The sequence below is a fragment of the Aythya fuligula genome, chromosome 1, assembly GCF_009819795.1.
Source record: "Aythya fuligula isolate bAytFul2 chromosome 1, bAytFul2.pri, whole genome shotgun sequence".
Taxonomy (NCBI): Eukaryota; Metazoa; Chordata; class Aves; order Anseriformes; family Anatidae; genus Aythya; species Aythya fuligula.
In genome coordinates this window covers 193,086,953-193,108,719 of record NC_045559.1, presented here as the reverse complement: position 1 = coordinate 193,108,719, position 21,767 = coordinate 193,086,953, and the positions used below count along the sequence as shown (strand labels likewise).

The 21,767-nt window shown below is 38.5% G+C and overlaps 1 protein-coding gene across 1 annotated transcript in view; it reads left to right on the top strand.

Annotated features, from left to right (window-relative positions):
- ARHGAP42 (Rho GTPase activating protein 42) overlaps positions 1-21,767 on the top strand; it is a 168,693-nt gene that overhangs the window by 117,856 nt on the left and 29,070 nt on the right. Inside the window, exons 7-13 of the mRNA XM_032183744.1 lie at positions 7,947-8,051; positions 11,317-11,446; positions 15,983-16,083; positions 17,095-17,204; positions 17,804-17,882; positions 18,882-18,921; positions 20,090-20,152. Of these exons, the coding sequence (XP_032039635.1) occupies positions 7,947-8,051; positions 11,317-11,446; positions 15,983-16,083; positions 17,095-17,204; positions 17,804-17,882; positions 18,882-18,921; positions 20,090-20,152 (628 nt within the window). The remainder of the gene's footprint in view (positions 1-7,946; positions 8,052-11,316; positions 11,447-15,982; positions 16,084-17,094; positions 17,205-17,803; positions 17,883-18,881; positions 18,922-20,089; positions 20,153-21,767) is intronic.

Sequence of the window (21,767 nt, the reverse complement as noted above, 5' to 3'; positions counted from 1 at the left end):
AGAGAGATTTATTAGTGCATCAGTGCTGATACTGAGCAGACAAGCAGGGGAGGTTGCTGGTTGACTCTGTGTTGTGGACCTGGGTATTTTTGTCACCAGATGTATGCATCCAGTAGGTAAAATTTACTTAGAGTAGATCAGTTGCCATCCTGTGTTTGATCAATAGGCTGTTTAGTCCAGTGTGCTGTTTGTTATACACAGGCCGTTACTTGATGTCCCAGAGGAAGGTACAGGAAAAACTGTGGTGACTGAGTACTGATAGCCCTTGTGGGAAGTATCTTCTGGCTCTAGTGTATATTAATTATAATCAAACTGAATATAAATAGAGCTTAAGTTCTAACATCAGTTATAAAACTCTGAATTTCCAAAATTCCTACTTTTTTTGTTCCTAGTCTGTTTCATACAAAGTTTTGGAATAAAAAACATTTACTAAAACCCACAAGGCAAAGTATGCCAAGTGAAATATAGTGCACATCAGTAATACTATGGGATGAAGGAGAAAAAAAAAAGTCTTCAAAATCGACTTTGTAAAAATGCCTGGTGATGTATGAAGTATGAGCATGTGCACCTAAATGCAAGCAGATAAAGACAGAGCCTAACGCTTTAAAATCTGCCATCAAAAGAATTACCATATTACTCATTTTCCTCTGGGTGCTCTAAAGATGTTCAGATGTTAGAAGAAACCAGGTTGTGTGTATATAACAGGCATTCCTCCTCATGAGCTCAGCTGGTTGTGGGGCATTCTGATGCAGGTGCTGCTTAGGTCTGATTTGTCAGCGCAGTGTCATGTCTCAATATAATTCTCAGTCTGACATACTACTAGTAGACTCTTTGAAGGTTTGAAGGGAGTCTTAACAACATAAAAAATGGCATTAGTGTGGTAAAAGAGGAAAGTATAATGCCCATGTGGAATAGGAGCAAGTTTGTCATATGAGAATAGAATTTGAAATTATCTGCTGGAGCTTCTTCCAGCATCTTCAGTTTGTCTGTGCCCAAAGATAAGGATCCCCTGGGAAATAGACGGGGAGAGGTAGCCCAGCAAAAGTTGCCAGGTGCACAGGACAATAGATTTCGGTGAGTGGAAAATGTTTCTTCCCGGAGGGCAGCAGGGAAGGACTGTGAGGCACAAGATGTTAGTAATTCGTACTCTGCATAGAGAATAGTGGCATTTAGTGTAGGCTTCTGCAGCTGGTCGTCAGGCTCTGGATTTCTCTGCTCTTCTGTGCCTCTTGGAGTGCTGATGTGCCTGAAGATGCTGCTGATGTCCATGAGAGTATGAGTAACAGGTGGCCGCCTCTTTGTGACCCTCCTAGGTTTTGAGTTCTTTTCAAAGAAAAGAATAATTAATAATAATAATTAATAATAATAATTAATAATAATAATTCATACAGGTCATGAATTTAAACTTTTTCTTATGCAAAAACAAATTACTGTTAAAATTTACCTTGCAGTTAAAAAACAAACAAACAAACAAACAAACAAAAGAAATGGCAATAATCTCTGCTCCTGGCCTTGCCTGTGTGGGCCCAGAGAAGGTCATCAGAAACAGTGAAGCTTTCTGAGGATGTTGTGCTTGAAAGGGAAATAAAACCTCCTACCCAGAGCTCCACTCTGCCCCTCAGTGATGCCAGGGCCTTCCTGGCCTGCAGCAATTAGGGCACAGAGTTCATACTCAGTGAGCTGAAATGTGACGGGTGGTCCGTTAACCGTCACAAAAGCCCAGGAGTGTTTATTTAAAGGGGGAAAAAAAAAAAAAACAAACACAAAAAACTGCCAGTAATTGCATGCAGTTCATCGGACTTCACTTTTTAGTCCAAAGAGACGATGGATGTTAAACGCAATCTCTCCTTTCTTGGATTTTCTACGTTATTAACTGCATTTACTTCAATCTGATGGAGAAGTACCTTCTGGTGCTATTTACTTATAAATAAAATGAAACTGAGGAGACAGGGACTTTTTGGCTGATGTGCTGCAGGCCAAAGGTTAAATTCCTTTCCTATCCGAAACCTAAGCACAGTCTCCTTCCTGTGAGAATGAAATGACCAGGCAGTCTTGAGGTCACCAGCTCTACATAAAAATAAATAAAGTCTCAAGAAGTAGCTGGATTTTGTTTCAGGTTCTGTGTTGAAATCCTCACAGCCCTTGGATAGTGAGTAGCGTTGTGTTACTGAGCTCAGTCCTTGCTTGTTGACGTGACCGATTAGGTTCTCAGAACGAGGTAACTAAAAGGTACATGCTGCTTGTCAAACTGATGATATGAACATTACATGTGATGTTTGGTGAAATCAGTCAGCTCTTAATATGTGAAGATTACCTTGAAATATATTGGTGAGGAAAAAAAAAAAAAAAAAAAAAAAAAGAAGAAGAAGGGCTGTTTTTCTTTTCCAGTCTTTAAAATAAATCCCTTTAAAATTATGAGCCTAGACTTAGCAACAGTGCCTCCTATAACATCAGCAGGAAGAAAACGTCACTGTGAGTACAAGCCTGGGACAAAAGTCCTTGGCTTTTAGATCTCCTCCATGCAATGCTATGGCTATGCCTGTGGTGATGGAAATGGTTAGGAAAATACCCCACAGCATAGGCACTAGGTGCTTTCTGTCCCCCTGTTCTTCCACCACTAGTGGAACATAAGTAGGAGCAAATACAATCCTCAGTATCAGTTGTTTCAACAGAACTTGAATAAACTGGAGTAGGACTTGCATAAAACAAGCACGTTTTTACTTTTCTTTTATTATTCCTCTTTTTCGAAGTGCTCAGAGAGTATTTGACCAGGAGATTCTCAAGGCCAGACCCTCTGCAATGCACAACTGCCAGAATAGCTGAACAGGACTTTCACTAAAATACATTATGATTTTTCTGTGGTGGTGTTGTTTTTGTTGTTGTTTTTTCCTCTGGTTGTTTTGTTTTGTTTTTTCTTTTTCTTTCTAATAAATTCATCTTTGCTGCCATCTAGTGCTAAATCTTTTCTTTCCCAGTATTTTCCCATGCACTCAGTAAAAGCTGTTTGTAGAATGGAAGCTGGTTTTCTTTCAGTATTCAAGATGAAATTTAAACAGTTTGTAGTTATGTTCTTCAGAAATGCGTTTTAAAATGATCTTTAAAATTCAGGTATCAGCTGACATGCTGCATCTTTCTACCACTAGCTCTTTTACTGAAATTTTAGTGTGCCTAAACAGCCTGCTCTGGCTGCAGTTTTGGTGGGGGCTCACAGTACTCCTGCAGTTCTGGTAAAAGGGATGGTTAGCACTGAACTCATAATTACACATCAAGTTAATCCCCTTCATTTTTTACTGAAACAAGTTTGAGTAAGCACAGGAATAATCATGCAGCTGTATCTGAAGGGGCTGTGATTGGGTACATGATGACTAACTGGATCTGGACTATGAGCAGGGGCTTTGCACAGCTGGAGTCAGAGCAGAGTTTTAATTATAATTTATTATTTGTTTTAGACTTTATTCATAAAAAATGAAAATAGTTTTTCTTTTTAAAGAGTTAGAATTACATTATAAACCTTAAAGTTATAGAACTTCTTATAACAGTTTACATAATAGGAGCTTTTTAAGATAAATTGTCATATTTGGACGTTCCTCGGAACGACTTGAATAACAAGTAAGGGACTTTCAGGACCAGTCATTAGCTGAGATAATGCTTTCTGCTGGGCAGATGGTCATTTAAATTGAGATGATTTATCCAAGATGTGGAGCTTTCTGCTGGGTTGCCTATGTTGTTTCTTTGGTAGTGGGTTGTGGTTCAGGACCTCACACCCATTGTAGAGGACCATTGGCTTTTATGCCCAAGGATTTTCTCAGTTCTTCAGGCTCTGTGATGCCATAGTTTTATCTCATCCTACAGTATCAGTAAAAAACAAGGGGGAAGTCCTTCACCCATCCATGCCTTCACACTTTTATTTATGCAGTACTGATGGTCTGTAAACCAAAAGCTGTTTTAACTTTCTAATGCAGCAGAAGAACTGGCTTTCTGAGTCAGAGGTACACTCACTGTAGGGCTCAGTGACCAGGGATGGAAGGGATGTGAGGGGCACATGATGAAGCCGAGTGGGGAAAGAGAGAAGGGAATGGAATGGGAGAGTAAGATTTTGGTCCAGTAGCAGCAAATCATCATTTTAGCTCCTCTGCCCAGTGACCTATGTCCTTCATCTCTCATCCATCAAGCTGCTGCAGTTTCCATGTTAAAGTGTGTTAAATGTCTTGCTGTGCTGGGGAATTGATGGGGCTCTGAAATTGCAAAACATTATTTTAGCTATTCTATTGAAATACAAATGTTTCATTAGTGTTAATCTCAGTGAGGAAACAACGCGGAGGGCTACTGAACAAGGGTCATGGAGTGATGTGATAGGGAGGAATCACAAAATCAGTGATGTTATGTGATATCAACGACCTTGAGAGGGGTCACCTCCAGCACTTGCAGGTTAGTAAGGAAATGCCTACAAGGCAGCATTATGGAGAAATCCACCAAACATCTTCTGGGAACACAACATGCCAGGTACCTCTCTTAAGTGCCTGTACACTAACACAGTGTGAGAAATAACAATAAGTTAGAGAGCTGTGTGCACTTGCAGGGCTATGATCTTATTGGCATCATGGAGACATGGTGGGATGGCTCCCATGGCTAGAGTGTTAGAATGGAAGGACACAGACTCTTTAAGAAGGACAGGCTGGGGAGATGAGGAGGGGGCATCTCCCTCTATGTCAATGAGCACCTCGAGTGCCTGCAGCTCTGCCTGGGGATGGATGATGACCTGACTGAGAGTTTATGGTAAGGATTAAAGAGAAGACAGGGCTAGGTGACGTTATAGCGGGAGTCTGCTACAGGCCACCTGACCAGGAAGAACAAGCTGGTAAGGCCCCCTGCAGACATACAGGAACAACCTCACATTCACAAGCCCTGGTCCTCATGGAGGACTTCAACCATGCTGACATCTGCTGGAGGGAAAAGCAGGGCATAAGCAATCCAAGACATTCATGGAATATGTTGTTGCTAACTTCCTTCTCCAAGTGACAAGGGAAGCCAACAAAGAGAGGTGCTATGCTGGATCTCGTTCTTACCATCGAGAAAGAGATGGTGGGAAATGTGGAGATCAAAGACAGCCTTGGCTGCAGTGTCTGTGAAACGCTGAAATTCTAGATCCTTAGGGTAGTAAAAAGGGCACACGGCAAGCTCACAATCCTGGACATCAGGAGAGCAGGCTCTGTCCTTGTCAAGGATCTGCTTGGCAGAACACCATGGGACAAAGTCTTGGAGGGAAGAGGGATCTAAGAAAGCTGGTTAATATTCAAGGATCACCTTCTTTGAGCTCAGGAGCAATGCATCCCAACAAGAAGGAAGTCAGGCAAAAATGCCAGGTCTGCGTGGATGGCCAAACTCAAATGCAAGAAGAAAGTCTTCAGAGGGTGGAAGCCAGGACAGGTAACCTGGGTGGAATACAGAGATGTTGTCCAAGCAGCCAGGGAAGTAGTTAGGAAAGCTATAGCACAGATAGAATTGATTCTGGACAAGGACACCAAGGACAACAAGAAGGCCTTCTACAAGTACCTCAGTGACGAAAGAAAGACTAGGGAAAACGTGGGCCCTCTACTGAAGGAACACAGGAAACTTGGTTACCTGGGTCAGTGAAAAGGCTAAGGTACTGAATGCCTTTGCTTCAGTCTTTACCAGCAAGACTGGCCTTCAGGCATCCCAGGTTCCAGAAGCCAGGCTGAATGGCTGGAGCAAACACGATTCATCTTTGGTGGAAGAGGATCAGGTGAGGGAACACTTGAGCAAACTGGACATTCACAAGTCCACGGGCCCTGATAGGATGCACATACTAGAGCTGAGGAAGCTGACAGATGTGATTGTGAGGACACTTTCTATAATCTTTTCTCAGTCATGGCAAGTAGAAGAAGTGACCAAAAGAATGGAGGAAAGTAAATGTCACTCCTATCTTCATGGAATCATAGATAATCATAGAATCATTAGGGTTGGAAAAGACTTTCAAGATCATCTGGTCCAACCGTTGTGGATATTGTCTTCCTGGGCTTCAGGAAGGCCTTTGACAATGTCCCGCTTGGTAGACACCAAGTTAAGTTAGCAGTGTGCCCTTTCTGCTAAGGCTAATGGCATTTTTGGCTGAATTAGGCAAAGTATCACCAGCAGGTTAAGAGAGCTGATCCTCCCCCTCTGCAGTGCCCAGTGCCAGGACATGAGGTTATGGGCACAAACTAGAACACAGGAGGTTCCTTCTGAACATCAGGAAGCACTTCTTTACTGTGCAGGTGACGGAGCACTGGCACAGGTTGCCGAGAGAGGCTATGGGGTCTCGTTGGAGATCTTTAAAAGCTGCCTGGACACGGTCCTGGGCAGCTCTTGGTGTCCCTGCTTGAGGGGGTTGGACCAGATGGACCCAGAGGTCCCTTCCTATCTCAACAGTTCTGTGATTCTGTCAATAGAAAAGAAGGAGGCAGAACAACTTAATTACGTTTCTGCAAGTAAGGATGAGTGTAAATTTAAAGAAAATACAAACTTTGTAAAAGACTCATTTTTTAAGCTTTTACATTTACAATAATTTATGGCACTGGTAACTCAAAGAAAAGTGCATTAAATACGAACGATGGGATTTTTGTTGCCTGAGTCTAGGCTACTTCAGTAGTTGGTAGAGAGAGGCAAATGTGTCTGTTGGATCTTTCATCCTATCCTGAGAAAGAAGTCTGAGGAAGGAATCAGTAGTATGCTTTATATATATATATACCTGTGGTTTTTTACTGGTTTAAGAGACAGCCTAGACTATCTGTTACTTAGCTGAGATGATTAGCTTTGCAATGGCTGTAATATAATCAGATAAATCTATCCTGTTTATTAAAGCTTTTGTTACTGTACATCAAAGTTAATAGCTCATTTTTTTAATTTTTTTTCTTTATTTGGATGTATGTAAGCTAAATTTATATATAAAGGGAAATATTCCATAATAAAAAATTAAATGCTTGTTATTTAATAGTAGGTAAGACAACTTTATGCGAAGTATATTTCTTTTAAATTTAGAACAGAATAAGTAAGTTAGAATTATTAACTTACAGTTCTATAAACTTAAAGTTAAGTTTTAAAAGTTTGAAACTTTAAAAAAAAAATATTAAAACTTTAAAAAAAAAAAGTTTTAAACTTTTAAAACTTAATAGATGGTAGGAATGCATTCACTCAACCACTAAAATAAGCCTTCTGAAAATATAGTTGCACTTTTTACTACTTAAGCATTATTTTAGAACAAACTTCAAAAAGAATTTTCAGCTGGATAGTACAGACTTCAGCTGTTCTGTTGGAGTCAGTTGCAGACATACCAGATAGAATTCACATTTTGGTCAGAGCAGGAAGAAATAGTCTGGACTTCTTGTGTTGTATTAAGCTGTCCAAAACTTATCTTCAAAGTCTCATTTGTGAAAAATAGGTCATAGCCCATTCAATTACTATGAAGAAAATGAAAAAATATTTCTAAGAGTAATAGAAGAAAAAAACCTTGAACTCTGAAACTATGAGCTTGGAAAATTCACACCATCAGCTGAAATATTGGACAAAATGACTGGGATTGTGAATTAAATTATTATAGAAATGACAACTGCATGAGGCAAAAGCCTTTTTAACAACTCTCTTTCTTAAGGTCTGACCACTGTTTTCTTGCTCAGCAAACCATTGCTATTGCAAGTAATGAAAGCTCAGAGTGTTCTAGGAGCTAAAACATGGGATGTTTTTGCTGAAGGTTTGCCATCTTTTGCTCCAGAAAACAACTGATAATCAGCTGTCCTAAGTTTTTGCTTTCTAATTTAAACTAATTTTTCACTATCATTGGCAGTACCTATATCTTATTTGTAAGTTAGTGTATGTCCTGTTATCACTGTGTTATTTAGCATAAAGAGCATGTTAAAAATCTGTAATGCTATTCAATTTTACCTTTTCAGCTCTTGGCTTTTCTTCAAGGATTATTTACATTTTACCATGAAGGATATGAACTGGCTCAGGAGTTTGCACCATACAAGCAGCAGCTGCAGTTCAATTTGCAGAATGTAAGGATAGTTTGTATTCACATCATTTTATTTACTAAATTAATTTCAGGATACTAAAGTAGCCTCATATAGCACTTTTTTTTTTTTTTACTGTAAATATGATGATGTTTTAATGAGCTGAAATCAAATTAATATATGATATATTTGATTAATATATGATATAATTGATTTTTTGCTAAGGTTAATGTAGTGAAGATGCTGGTCATCAAAGAACTCTGGAAAATTCAATCTTCATGTAGTTAATTTGTGATTTGCAGGTCAAAATTTTGGGTGTGAAAACCAGAAAAGCAGAACAGTCAAGTTTCAATTTAAAAAATTAAATAAATAAAAAACATAAGATTAGTTCATATAGGTTTAAATGTGTACATTTGCTTGAGAGTGGGGCCTGACTTTTGGACTAAATATCCCAGAAATGCTTCAGCTGGTACAGAATGATGCTGTTTGTTTCTTGAAGATTGTGGATTGCCATGAAAAGCTTGTCCTACTGTCCAGTAGCTTCCCACTGTGCATAAAGAAAGCTCAGGAAGCCGTGCTCTCACTATGCTCTGGATTTACGTTGTTTTCCTTGGAGGAAGACCTTCCTCCATGGCGAGCAGCTCTTGTGAGCATGAAGTTCCACTGAAAGAAAAGATCTGCTGTAGAGTGCTCACGATTGAACAGGTGAATCTTTTACTGGAGATTGGTCTGAATTTGGGAGTAAGATTAATCATGCCCCAAAATTCTGTAGCTTTTAGGAATAACAAAAAAAAAACCACTCATACTTTCATACTTTTTCACGCATCATAACTACTTCATACAGCCGTATAATTATTTGGCTATGTACATTTTTCATGAAAAGTATCTTCAAAGTAAAGATGAAATGAAAATAAGTGTGAAGAGATGTCATTAGATGACTCCAAGTGCTATTTTTTTGGGAGTGGCTCCATTTCTTTTCCATTTCAGTCTTTCAAGAAAACATATCTAACAATTCTGTGTAGCTGCTCTGGAGTCAGAGAAGCTACAAAGTTGAGAACATCTGACATCAGCTTCTGTGGATAGCACCTTAGCTTTTGTGCTTAGAAAGTAGGAAACAGGTCTGGCAGTGCATGCACACCTCAATGTGTCCAGATCATCTGCTGGCCCCTGTGGGTTACTGGAAGATAAAACAATGACGTTTTTCCTCTAGCATCTTGCTGTTGCAGAGGTATATTGCAGAGGTATGTTTGCTTAGCGTTGGAAGACAGTACTGCCTTAGTACACTGTTAATGTAAATCTGTATTCTCTATTCCAGGTTTCACTGCAGTTCTCTGTAGTCCTTTCCCTTTTACAGCTGTTGTTGGCATGTAGGTGTAGATCCCATTTAAACTGCTTCTTGAGGAAATCAGACAAAACCTCCTAGTTGATTGACCTTTTCCTCTGCGATCAAAATGTAAATGTTCTCTGACTGTAGAGCCTCTCAGCCTCTTCTCCTTTCAAACTAAATTATGTATTTGCTAAATTTCTTTCACTGCTGAGACTCTATGATAAAGGCACAAGGGGTCAGTGTTGTTGCACAGCTCAGTTTCAGTGAAAAATGTGCTTCAGTTCAGAGACTGATTTATTTTAATGTGACAAGTCCTGATAGGAGCATTAGTCCACAGCACAGACCATAACTGGCATCGTAAGTCCATATGTCAGTATGTTCTATGCAGTAGAAATGAAATTATTAAAGGATTTTTTTTTCAATTTCAATGTTAATTAAGAAATAGGTAAACAGATTATCTTGTTAAATAGTATTTAAGTACAACTTCAATGTGTAAATAGGCTGCAGAGGTAGTGGGAAATGTAAAGTTGAGCAGTAGGAGCAACCTATTATAATATTTTTAAAATATATTTATACATGAGACAAACATATGTATATAAAAACTGACCTACAGTATATTGCTTACCAATATTACACAGAAGTTTGGATTCTGGCTCCAGATCTAGGTCCACACCTGCATTTTGACAGATGGGCTATCTATTGACTTGTCACTCAGCATCACCCAACCTCATAATGATGAGCTCTATTTTTTGGAGGGAGAGACAAAAACACTGAGGAGAGTATTCAGGGAAAATTGTGTTCAGGCTGGCTATTGTAGCTGTCAGAGGTACCCCTCTCCATTGCACTGGGTGTTATGGTCTTGCAGAATTGTTGAATTCTGCTTCTGTTCATAAAATCTTCCTGTAGATTAGAGTAGCAGCAGTAAAAACAGAAGGAGGAGCAGAGGAGTGGCAGACCCTGCCCAGCTATTAACATGTCTACTGTGTCTTCGTACAACCTGATGTCATCTTCACTGTGACATCTGTGACACAGAATGTCCCACAAAATGAGGGGAAGTATTCACCAGTATATAAAATCCAAACAATATCTTCCTGATTAGTTGGGAGTAGATTCCATAAGACAACATTGCAAAATGATTTTGCAAAAGCATCACAAAGATTTATTCTGTTGCCTGTAGTAACAAAGTGTTCAACATCTCCTATATCAGTAGCAATCTATCAAATCTCTGGCACTTCATAATAATTCTCCTCTCCTACACCATGTTAGGTGTGTAGAGGGAAATCCTGGCCCCAGTGAATTCAACAGGAAAAAAATGTTAATTTACATGCACACTAGTAAATATGAATTACCCACTTTTGTACTTGCTCAGCCAGCTGCCTGGTAACATGCACAATATTTAGGGAATAGACAGTGTTTCCAGGCTTGTGGCACACTTGTGCCACTTGTGACTTGTTTTTTACCTAACATAATTATATTAATCTTAATTGAGGTTTACACAGTTCTGTCAAAAATTGTTAATGACAGTGCTCTGACTAACTTAAGCCAAACCAGTACTTTGTTCTGAACTGTACTTTTAGTGGTTCAGTGAAGCTTGGGGTTACGCTATCAGCACCTTCTAGTTTAGCCTGCCTTTTGTCTCGAGTACACACAGAAAAAGAATGCATCTCTCTGCAAAATACTGTGTAAGTAAACATGAAGAGACAAAATGGCATCCTTTCTGTGGTTAGCTACCTGCAGACTTATGTGCTTAAACTGAGTTCTTCGTTGCTGTGTTTTTCCCAGGCTTCTCGAGCAACAAATAATATTATTCTTGCACCCATTTTCCTTTTATGTCTACCGTAAACACTTCTGTTGTTCTCCATTTGAAGCAATCTCACTCCTTGTCATTATGAGTAATTAGTTCTTCATTTAATCATTGTTTTTGTGCTTGCATGAAATTATGTGGATTGATTTTTTTGTTTGTTTTTTTTTTTGGGGTGTTAGACCCGGAATAACTTTGAAAGCACAAGGCAGGAAGTGGAGAGACTCATGCAAAGAATGAAGTCCGCCAACCAGGATTACAGACCACCAAGTCAATGGACAATGGAGGGCTATCTCTACGTGCAGGAAAAACGTGAGTAAAGCAGATGTACCATTTAATTTGATTTGAAAGACACAGCAATGCTGAGGAAGGCACAACGAGGATGAGATAATGATTTAGTTAGGATAAAGCAACAGCTCTGTGTTTGAATGTCTGCAGACCTCTCCTATTTTTGCTTCCCGAAAGAAAGGTTCAAAGTAAAAGAAGTGTTTGACACTTCAAAAAGCACTCAGAGTAGCTAAGGCTACTGACCCACCTGTAAGCATCTCGTCTCCTGCTTCCTGGGTCTTTGTGGGTAGGTCTCTGCTTGGGTAGGTAACCCCAAGTTACTGGCAGTAACTTGGCAGTAAATTTGTCAAAGTCCCCTTGCGCACAGCTCTGTCTGGCTGCCTTTCTCCTTACTGCAGAACTACAAGCACTTAGGTCTCTGCTGTAGCTCCACCCTGCCAAACCCTTCTGTCTCTTCAGCTTTCTCTGCCTGCACAAGCTCTATAGTTCACAGAATCACAGAATCACAGAATTTTTAGATTGGAAGAGACCTCAAGAACATCGAGTCCAACCTCTGACCTAACTCTAACAGTCCCCACTAAACCATATCCCTAAGCTCTACATCTAAACGTCTTTTAAAGACTTCCAGGGATGGTGATTCCACCACTTCCCTGGGCAGCCCATTCCAATGTCTAACAACCCTTTCGGTAAAGAAGTTCTTCCTAACATCTAACCTAAAACTCCCCTGGCTCAACTTAAGCCCATTCCCCCTCGTCCTGTCACCAGGCACGTGGGAGAACAGGCCAACCCCCACCTCACTACAGCCTCCTTTAAGGTATCTGTAAAGAGCAATAAGGTCGCCCCTGAGCCTCCTCTTCTCCAGGCTGAACAAGCCCAGCTCCCTCAGCCGCTCCTCATAGGACTTGTTCTCCAGGCCCCTCACCAGCTTCGTCGCCCTTCTCTGGACCCGCTCAAGCACCTCGATGTCCTTCTTGTAGCGAGGGGCCCAAAACTGAACACAGTACTCGAGGTGCGGCCTCACCAGAGCCAAGTACAGGGGGACGATCACCTCCCTAGCCCTGCTGGTCACACTGTTCCTGATACAAGCCAGGATGCCGTTGGCCTTCTTGGCCACCTGAGCACACTGCTGGCTCATATTCAGCCGACTATCCACCATCACTCCCAGGTCCTTCTCTGCCTGGCAGCTCTCCAACCACTCATCTCCCAGCCTGTAGGTCTGCTTGGGGTTATTGCGCCCCAGGTGCAGGACCCGGCACTTGGCCTTGTTGAACTTCATGCAGTTGACCTCAGCCCATCGGTGCAGCCTATCCAGATCCTCCTGCAGAGCTTTCCTACCCTCGAGCAGATCGACACATGCGCATAGCTTGGTGTCATCTGCAAACTTACTGAGGGTGCACTCAATGCCCTCGTCCAGATCGTTGATGAAGATATTAAAGAGGACCGGCCCCAGCACCGAGCCCTGAGGGACGCCACTAGTGACTGGCCTCCAACTGGATTTGGCTCCATTCACCACGACTCTTTGGGCCCGGCTATCCAGCCAGTTTCTTACCCAACGAAGCGTGCGCCAGTCCAAGCCAAGAGCAGCCAGTTTCTTGAGGAGAATGCTGTGTGAGACGGTGTCAAAAGCCTTGCTGAAGTCAAGGTAGACCACATCCACAGCCTTTCCCTCGTCCACCCAGCGCGTCACTTTGTCATAGAAGGAGACCTGGCAAGAACAACCTCCACCTTTTACCTGTCATCTCTACTGACCCAGGCACTGTAAATGAGCATGCACATAATAGAAAACAAAGGTGTGAGAAGAAAATATATCCAAATACAGTCTGCCACAGCTTCAAAATAGTTGCAAATCTGCACCTAATTATTATTCATGCCATCAGAAGTATCTGCTGCCACTCTAAATCATATAGAAGACCAAGCCAAATTAGCTGCATTAGGCAAGGGTTATTCAAAATTCTTAATAAAATGTTTTTCAGTGTGTGGGTTAACCAGATTGATTTATTAATTTCTTTGATGTGAAATCTGCCAGATGCTGGCAAAGTATGTAAAAATGTTTTGAGATAGTGTGTGTGTGCTCTTGCAAGTTTGACATTCATTCAAAAGTGATCAAATACTACTTGTACTTGATTTCTCAATCTAAAAATAAATAGAAGGCATCTGGATGTAGAATTCCCTTGTGGGACTTGTCTCCACTTAACCTCAGTTTTGAGGGTATCTTCTTCTTCACTGCTCCTCCTTCACTGCCCCTCCTTTAGACAATAACTCAAGAGACTGCATGGAATTATAGTTAGTTGATTTTCCAGATGACATCATGAAATTACTCTTTATTCTGTATGTGAGCTAAAATAAAGAAGCTCAATGCTTATCATAGTTAACCTCAGCCACTTTTACCCTCAGTAGCACTGAAAGCTTGAAGAAGACCCTCTATGTTTTAATTGAGTAATAATCTTAAATGAAACCTGTGTTAAGTGGAAATTACATTGAGCCTTGTTAATGGGGGAAGGACAAAAGGAGTGAAGCACTGGGCACATGCTGTGCTTCATTAAATAGTGAGAGGCCAACTTGACATCCTCCTACTGAAAAGATACTTGTTCATTAGTGTATTCTGGAATAAGAGTAACAGGATCCGTAATCCATGTGTCAGAGGGGAAGGTACTAATTGTGTATTTCCTTGTAATGCGGGTTGACTTTCCTGCAAATAGCATCCCATAGGCTTTTGCCAAGTTATGGACAACAGGCTTAAATGTTCACTATTCCTGAAAGTGAAAGTAAATTGTGTATTTTTATTACTGGTATTTGCGTTAGTAAATATGTATTTTGAAAAAGTGGCAAAGTGGCAGTAGGCTATAAATCACTTCTTTCAGATGGACAGTCGTGTAACGTTATTAAAGTTAAAACTTAGGTGTCTGGATACAATTTTTTAATAATAATAAAAAAAAAAAAAAGACTTCTAAACTCATTTAAAACTGCTTTGAGATGGCTTATTCTTCTAAAAGAGCTAAATAAGTGGAACTGTACTCTGACACTGAGACCAGCTTGCTCTAGATATCCCATGTTCCTTGTTAAATTTCTTATTGGCAAAATTTGGGGATAAGGGTCTAAATTACCTACGTCCATGTGTTATCTACTGAGCATGAGTGCTTCCAGTACAATTTCATGTCAGTGCAGACATAGCCATGATGTTCTGGCCCATGGAGCTGCAGCCACACAGCAAAAAACTTGAATTATCCTGTCTCCTGCAGTGCAACACTCCTTTAGATGTGTCTGTGAGATTCAGGGATCTTATCCAAAAAATATTGGAGACTTTTTCTGTGCTAGGATATGGAGAGAATTCTGGAAATGGGAGGATTTACTTTGTCCTCACAGCAAAGAACTGTAGGTAATCCAGGCATTATAAGGGCCTGTACCTAATCTAAGTTAGCAGCCAAAGTTTAAAGTACCATTGTGCTTCAGTTCAAGGGGGCTTTCTGTTTACATTTGCTAGAGGTTCACAGCAATGCCTGAGCAAAGGCATCAGAAATCAGATTTTGCAGTCGGATTAAGTACTGTGGTGTGACCTCTCCAGGATAAAGGATGCTCCACTTAATCTGGGGATCATTGTAGATTTCATGTATGGCTAGCTAAATCAAAGACTAGTGAATTCCAAAGTACATTATCTAATGGTATTGTGAGCTTATGTAATTGTCAGTTTGTGGACTGTTTTGACCATTTATTCTTCTCTGTGTGCCAAAATAAATGTGTTTTCATTTTTGAAAGTATGACCCTGTAGTCCTTCTCTCTGACCATGGCCAATTCTCTTAGCGATCAGCCTTCTTTGCAGGCTCTGTGCCACTGTTATACCCACCTCTTCCCTGGCAGGACACCATTCCAAGGGATAAAAGGCCAGTGTTTTCTTGCTGAAAGTGCCACCTTCAGCATTTTTCCCCTTGTCTTTAAACCACTATTGTTTTAGTACACGGTTCCTTTTCCTTTCCATTCTTGTAATAGAATCATCCTCCAGTGTTCAACTACGTAAGATTAACTCGATATGTGAGCCATTGCCATTTTATCCAATGTCCTAAAGATAACAGGTAGCACAATAAAGATCCTATGATGTTACCAAAAGCATTTGTTACCTTTAACAAGAGCTCTGAAAGTAAAATATGTTCTGTTTTCATGAGTTTGTCCAATTTTCTGAGTCTGCTACTAGATTTAAGTTTTCCTTCAAAGAAAGAATGTAATACTGAATCTTAGTGCTTTACTTCTTTTGATAAAAATCTTTAGCTGTACTTCCTAAGCAGAATAATCCTCAAGATCTGCTCCTATCTGTCTATCCTATCAAAATGCTGTTACCGATCTAGTTGCTAAAGAAAATCAGTCTGCTCGAACATCAAGCAGAGATAGATGAAAATTAGACCTGAATATGTTCAAATCCAAAAATCAGTATATTTTTAATGTATTTATTATTTTGCATGCTACATATGGATACTGTTACATTTCATCTATGTGTTGTATTTAATTCCAAATGAAACAGTGATAAAATACCAAAACAATTATTTCTAATACTATCTCTCTTTGATTTAGGACCACTTGGATTTACATGGGTAAAACATTACTGCACTTATGATAAAGGAACAAAAACATTTACAATGAGCATAGCTGAAACAAAATCTGGTGGAAAAGTGGTGAGTCTTTAGCACATACATGAACTATATATACCATACTTTAAGTATTCAGGAAGTGTTAAAAGAAAAAGATTTGGTGGAAGGAGTTTAAAGCTGTTTTCATACATGAAGCAGTATATATTTTGTATGCATGCACAAAATATTTAAATAATAATATTTCTTATATAACATATGACCACATATTAAATAATTCCTCTAATATAGTAGTTCCAAAAACGTAGGAAAGCAATCACATTTATACAGTAGTAGAATGGATGAGGTTTGAAAGAGAGCTCTAGAGGTTGTTTATTTTGGTCACCATGCTAAACAAGATATGCGAATATTTCCATGATATTTAGAACAATATCCATTGTTCTTCTCTCATCCACTGAGCTATCTGTCACATTGTAGTTGGCTATGAGGTTGGTCCTGCATGATCCTTCCCTTCACAAATTCCTGCTGACTACTCCCAGACTCCTCCTTGTTCTTAGTATGTTTGGAAATGGTTTCTGGTTGCACCCATCTGTAGTTCCCCAGGTCCTCCTCCTTGCCATTCTTGAAGATGGGAGTGACATTTGCTTTCTGCCACCTCTAAGAACCAACCCTTGCCAATTACCACAGCCTTTCAAACATTATCAAGAGTAGCTTCACCATGACAGCACTCAGAACTATGAGTTGGCCAACTTTATATTTTCATCTACATGTGACAGAAGTATATTACACTTGTTTTAACATACAGCGTTCAATCATATATGCAAGTATTTGTGAAGTTTTGAAGTTAAGGAGCTCTCTGAAGTATAACATTACTTAAATAACAAATAATATAAAAATGCCAAAAAAAATGATAGAAAGCAATTAAATGTAGTCTTTGTATATAGAAAAATTACCGTAAATGTTCATAAATATTCTTAAGCCCCAACTTAAGGCATGTTTTTTTGGGACTGTTCATACAGTTAAATTTAACATTTGGAGCCTGTATCAACATACTACCTGTACTAATTTTGTTTTGTTTTGTTTTGTTTTTTTTTATAGAATGGCCTTGTCACAAGCTCACCAGAAATATTCAAGCTAAAATCTTGCATCAGAAGAAAGACTGATTCAATTGACAAACGGTTCTGTTTTGATATTGAAGTATTTGAGAGGTGTGAATTCTTTTCCTTATGTTAACAAATTAAATATAAATAAGAAATAAAGCACTCACAACCAATATATATTAATTACACTTATAACAGGGACATATATTTCTCAATATGCTTGCATCCACAAAAACCTGGCTTTCAAAACCTACTACAAGACAATATTCTTTGTGTTTACACATCTGTTCATATAATAATTTGGGGAATAAAGATTGAAATTGTTTCCCTCATTACTTCACTGGTTCCCATGAATATTTTTCTATGCAATGTGAAAGTTTCGTCAAGAGAGAGAATATGACACTTTTTGAACTTGTATTGCAGTGGCAGTGGTTAGAGCACAACCTGCAGAATGAACAGTTTTTTGAATCCTCTAAAGCAAAAAAACAAACAAACAAAAAAACCCACCTGCTTCAAGGCAGTTAGCTTCAGTCGCCAAACCTGGGATATGACATCAAAGAGCAATTTCTAGGCAACCCTGTTAGGACACATTTCTTTTGACTTATTTTGGATGTTCTTTAGGGGATTTGATGACTTTAACTCTGATTTTGGTTACTGTTTGAGAAAAAGAAATTAGTAACTTCAGTATGTGTATATGTTTTTGACAGACCTGGAATCATCACACTACAAGCTTTTTCAGAATCCAATCGAAAACTGTGGCTCGAAGCTATGGATGGAAAGGAACCTGTAAGGATATTTGTCATTTTCTTTTATTTTTACAGCTTTATGACACGTGTTAAAGAAAGAAGCCAGTATACATTTTAGACATAAAATCTGTTACAATACAGTACAATAAAAGCAAATATAATTCTGTTCTTCATAAAACACAATTGCAAATGCACAGTGAAGATAGGTACAAATTAGTAAAGTCAGAACTATTAATGCATTTAGACCTTTATAGGTGTGGGGTTTTTTTAGGATATTTAGTGTTTCATAATAATAAGCCAATTCGCATATAAGGTTTGTGGTTCAGATTAAATTTGCAAAGTGATGGTTTCTACAACGGTAAAGACAAACCATCTTTTAGGCAGTGTCATGGAGTATTGGCAATAAGTGACATCTTGAAAAGCACTGCAGAGAGTATAAAAATGTGTTGAAAGCTACTAAGAGACAGGTTTATCTGAGATTTCTTCTCACTTTTAATCAGCTCATGAAAATGTCACTGAATGAGGTGATGCCAGACCTGTACCCAAGGAGAAAAAAAAGGTTGATTGGTCTTATAAGATAAATAAGTGTTACAAAGCTTCCTGCTTGACTGAAACAGTGCAGAAATTAAATCAGTCTTTGTATTGATATTTAACCCATTTGCAGTCTGCATATCTGACTTCTAACACATTTTATGTGCCTATAAATTTAATGTTTATCCCTAGTCAATCCCTAGAATCTCAAGGCCTGAATACGTTTTTGGGACAGATCCTGCTGGCTGTACGCCTTCTCCCCAGAGGTGCAGAACATCTGTGTATTTTACTTGGAGTCCAGCTGTTCATTGTTGCCCTCTCCACCTACTCAGTTCCTAACAAGGGGCTGCCGGGGAGGAAGTGAAGGGCTTGGTTGTCTTTCCCATAGCAGCAAGCTAATATGCAGCATGTCACAGCTGCTTAAGAGCTACCAGCAAACGCAGCAATAAAGAATTTAAAGCTACAAACATTGACATTTCATGTTGGTGTTTTGTTTTGTTTTTTCCAGATCTACACACTGCCAGCCATTATTAGCAAGAAGGAAGAAAGTAAGCACTTTCTTTATGAGGACCTACTAAATATTCCTAGATTTCTGTAATGGCTTTATTTCTGAATGTGTGTGAGAGACAGACATTACCTTTTTTAAGTTTTCTTTCTATTGCTATGAAGATACTTTAAAGTGTCTGTTGGATTACCTGATTGGGACATATGAAAGCACATCATAAATTATATGAACTGTGTGAAAGACTTCTCCTTTTGTATTACTATCAAACATAAATTGGAAGAAAATTTGATTTGGTCAAAAATGACAATATATTTAACAAATCTGTAACAGATATATATCTGCAGTCCATATACCTAAATGTAAATATTATGCCTGTGTGTTGAAGTAATATCTGAATGTATCACACCTTTTTGTTTGTAGGTGTATATGCATCCATTACATATACACTGAGTAATAAAATGAGTATATGTAGAGACATTATGAGATTTATCTATGTGTAATTGTATTATATTAACATCTGTACACAAATATGTAAAAATATTTTACATAAGTTTGGGTATGCATAACAGAGAAGGAGAGAGAGATGTGTCAGATATTCCCAGGTGTCTTCACAGGAAGTATATCTGAGACTCTGGAAACCTACAATTTAAGCCAGCATGTCTGTTTTTTTATGTGATGGTGCTATTTTAATGGTGACAAATATGCTGCTATAAAATCTCTATTTAGTTAGGTAGAGCAATTAGTGTTGAAGATAAAAGAATTAATGAGAAATACATTCACTCAAAATAACCTCAATAATTAAAGTCAATACCAAAGATTGTTTTTCCCATGTTACCACTTTAGGAGCAGTTATGTGCAAGGAACAAAGAATATTGTTGTATTGAAACCAGTGAAAATATTCTGGTCATAATGTTAAGTCCTCAACTCTTAAAACCATTTCCCTCAGCAGAGGGAAGGGAATTCAGTAATCTTGTAAAGGAACGACCTTTCAGTTCTATGTGTACTGATTTCTGGGAAAGATAGTAGTCTTTCCCTCATCATGATGAGAAAGTTGGATTTTGAGTGCTAAAGGTATATCTAGATTATGGCATTATAGAATAAGTATCACATGGATAAATATATTAGTCCTCTCTAACTGAAATGTGAATGTTGCTAAACATGGAGATTTTGTGTGTTGATGAGATGCAAAAATACTTTTCTTATCTTTCTAGTGTTCTTAAATGAAGCAGGTTTCAACTTCGTGAGGAAATGTATCTATGCTGTAGAAACAAGAGGTGTGTATTAAATCACAAATTATGTATTAAATTATTATGAATATTTTTTCTCAAGCAGTACTTTTTTCTACATATTTTATAGCTCTGTTTTGAAACATGTTCATCATTCAATCTGCACTTCTCACATTTCATGGGTGTGCTTTATGCTTAAAACCATTGCCACAAATTCCAACAACAGTCCTTAGCGTATCACTAAAGTGTTGGGGGTAGGGTTGTTTTGTTTTGCTTTTTTACATTTTCAATAGTTTTATGTTGTTTAGACAACTTAACATACAGTTGCACACATCGTTTAGTCTAGGTCTTTAATTTGTGTGCACTGAATTGCGCTTTTTCCTGATGAGGCTGAGATTCCCAACTTTGTTTTCTGGCATGAAACATAACAAACAAAAAGTAGATGGTGTGAACACTCTTTGCTGTAACATCTTTGTTGTAGAGCCCAATGTCGATCATTTCATCCAGTTATTTTGCATGTCATTCAGTCATTTTTTTAATGCTTAGAAACTAATATATGGTAGTGGGAAAGTAGAAAAAAAAAGCTATACTATTCTTGAGGTGGTATCTTAGAACTCACAGTAAGCTTTTTGATAGTTCCCATTCAAACAAAGAGATAAAAGTATATGGTCTTCCCTAAACAGAGATAATCTTATTTTGTCCATCCACTGAACTCTCGGTATGCAAGTCTGTTCTAATCCAAAAACTGTGTGATCACTCTGTGCAGCACTGAGCCCAACATAAATCCACTTTCTCAAGTAGCAGTGTTTGTAGCTTCACCACTGCTGACATGGAGATAGCATTGTTCTGAAAAAAACAAAAGGGTTAATTAAAAAAAAAAAAAAAAACAAAACAGATCAGATAGTAGAATGTTGTTTTCAAATGAAAATTTGCACTTTTGGAATGGTAAGACCTGAAGTAGGAAGAAGAATGTAATTACATAACAAAATTAAATCTACATATCAGGAGTTGGTTTTGAGTATATCCTGCTGAAGATAAAAGGCTGGCATCCCTCCTAAGGGATGAACCGTTATTGTTTTTGCCTCTTTTTTTTTTCTCAACCTACTTAATGTAGGTTGAGAAGAAGAAGAGGTCATATTAAAAATTGTTTTCTGCCTTGGATTTCCAAGTACTGCTGATTTTAAAAGAAAGTTAAAGCCAATAAAATTATCATAACTGGAATCCTGAAACACTGTATTTTAAATATCACACATAGTATTATTTGCTTTTAGTATCTGTGCTATTAAAAATAAATCTATGAAATCTATGGGTAAATTGGGTCTTGACTGTTTTTATTCTGTATGGAGACCCATGCATCACATAAATTCTGAACTAAAATGTTCCAGTAGTATACGATGTATGTTTTTATTTAGGGTACAATTATTTCTCTGGTACATGTCAACCAATTCTTAGTTGGAAAGGGTGATGTAGATGCATAATAATTCCACAGAAGTCTAGGCAAGACAAACTTGTTAGCATGCAATGTGTTTTAAGACTGCTTTGGGGTATTATTTTTCATTTTTGCCAGTTATCCTCTTGGTGTTTTCTAATATGTGTCATTTCAATGCAAGGGTTTTTGTTAATATAAAATTATTATTAGGATATGGCATGGAGTGCTGTGGAT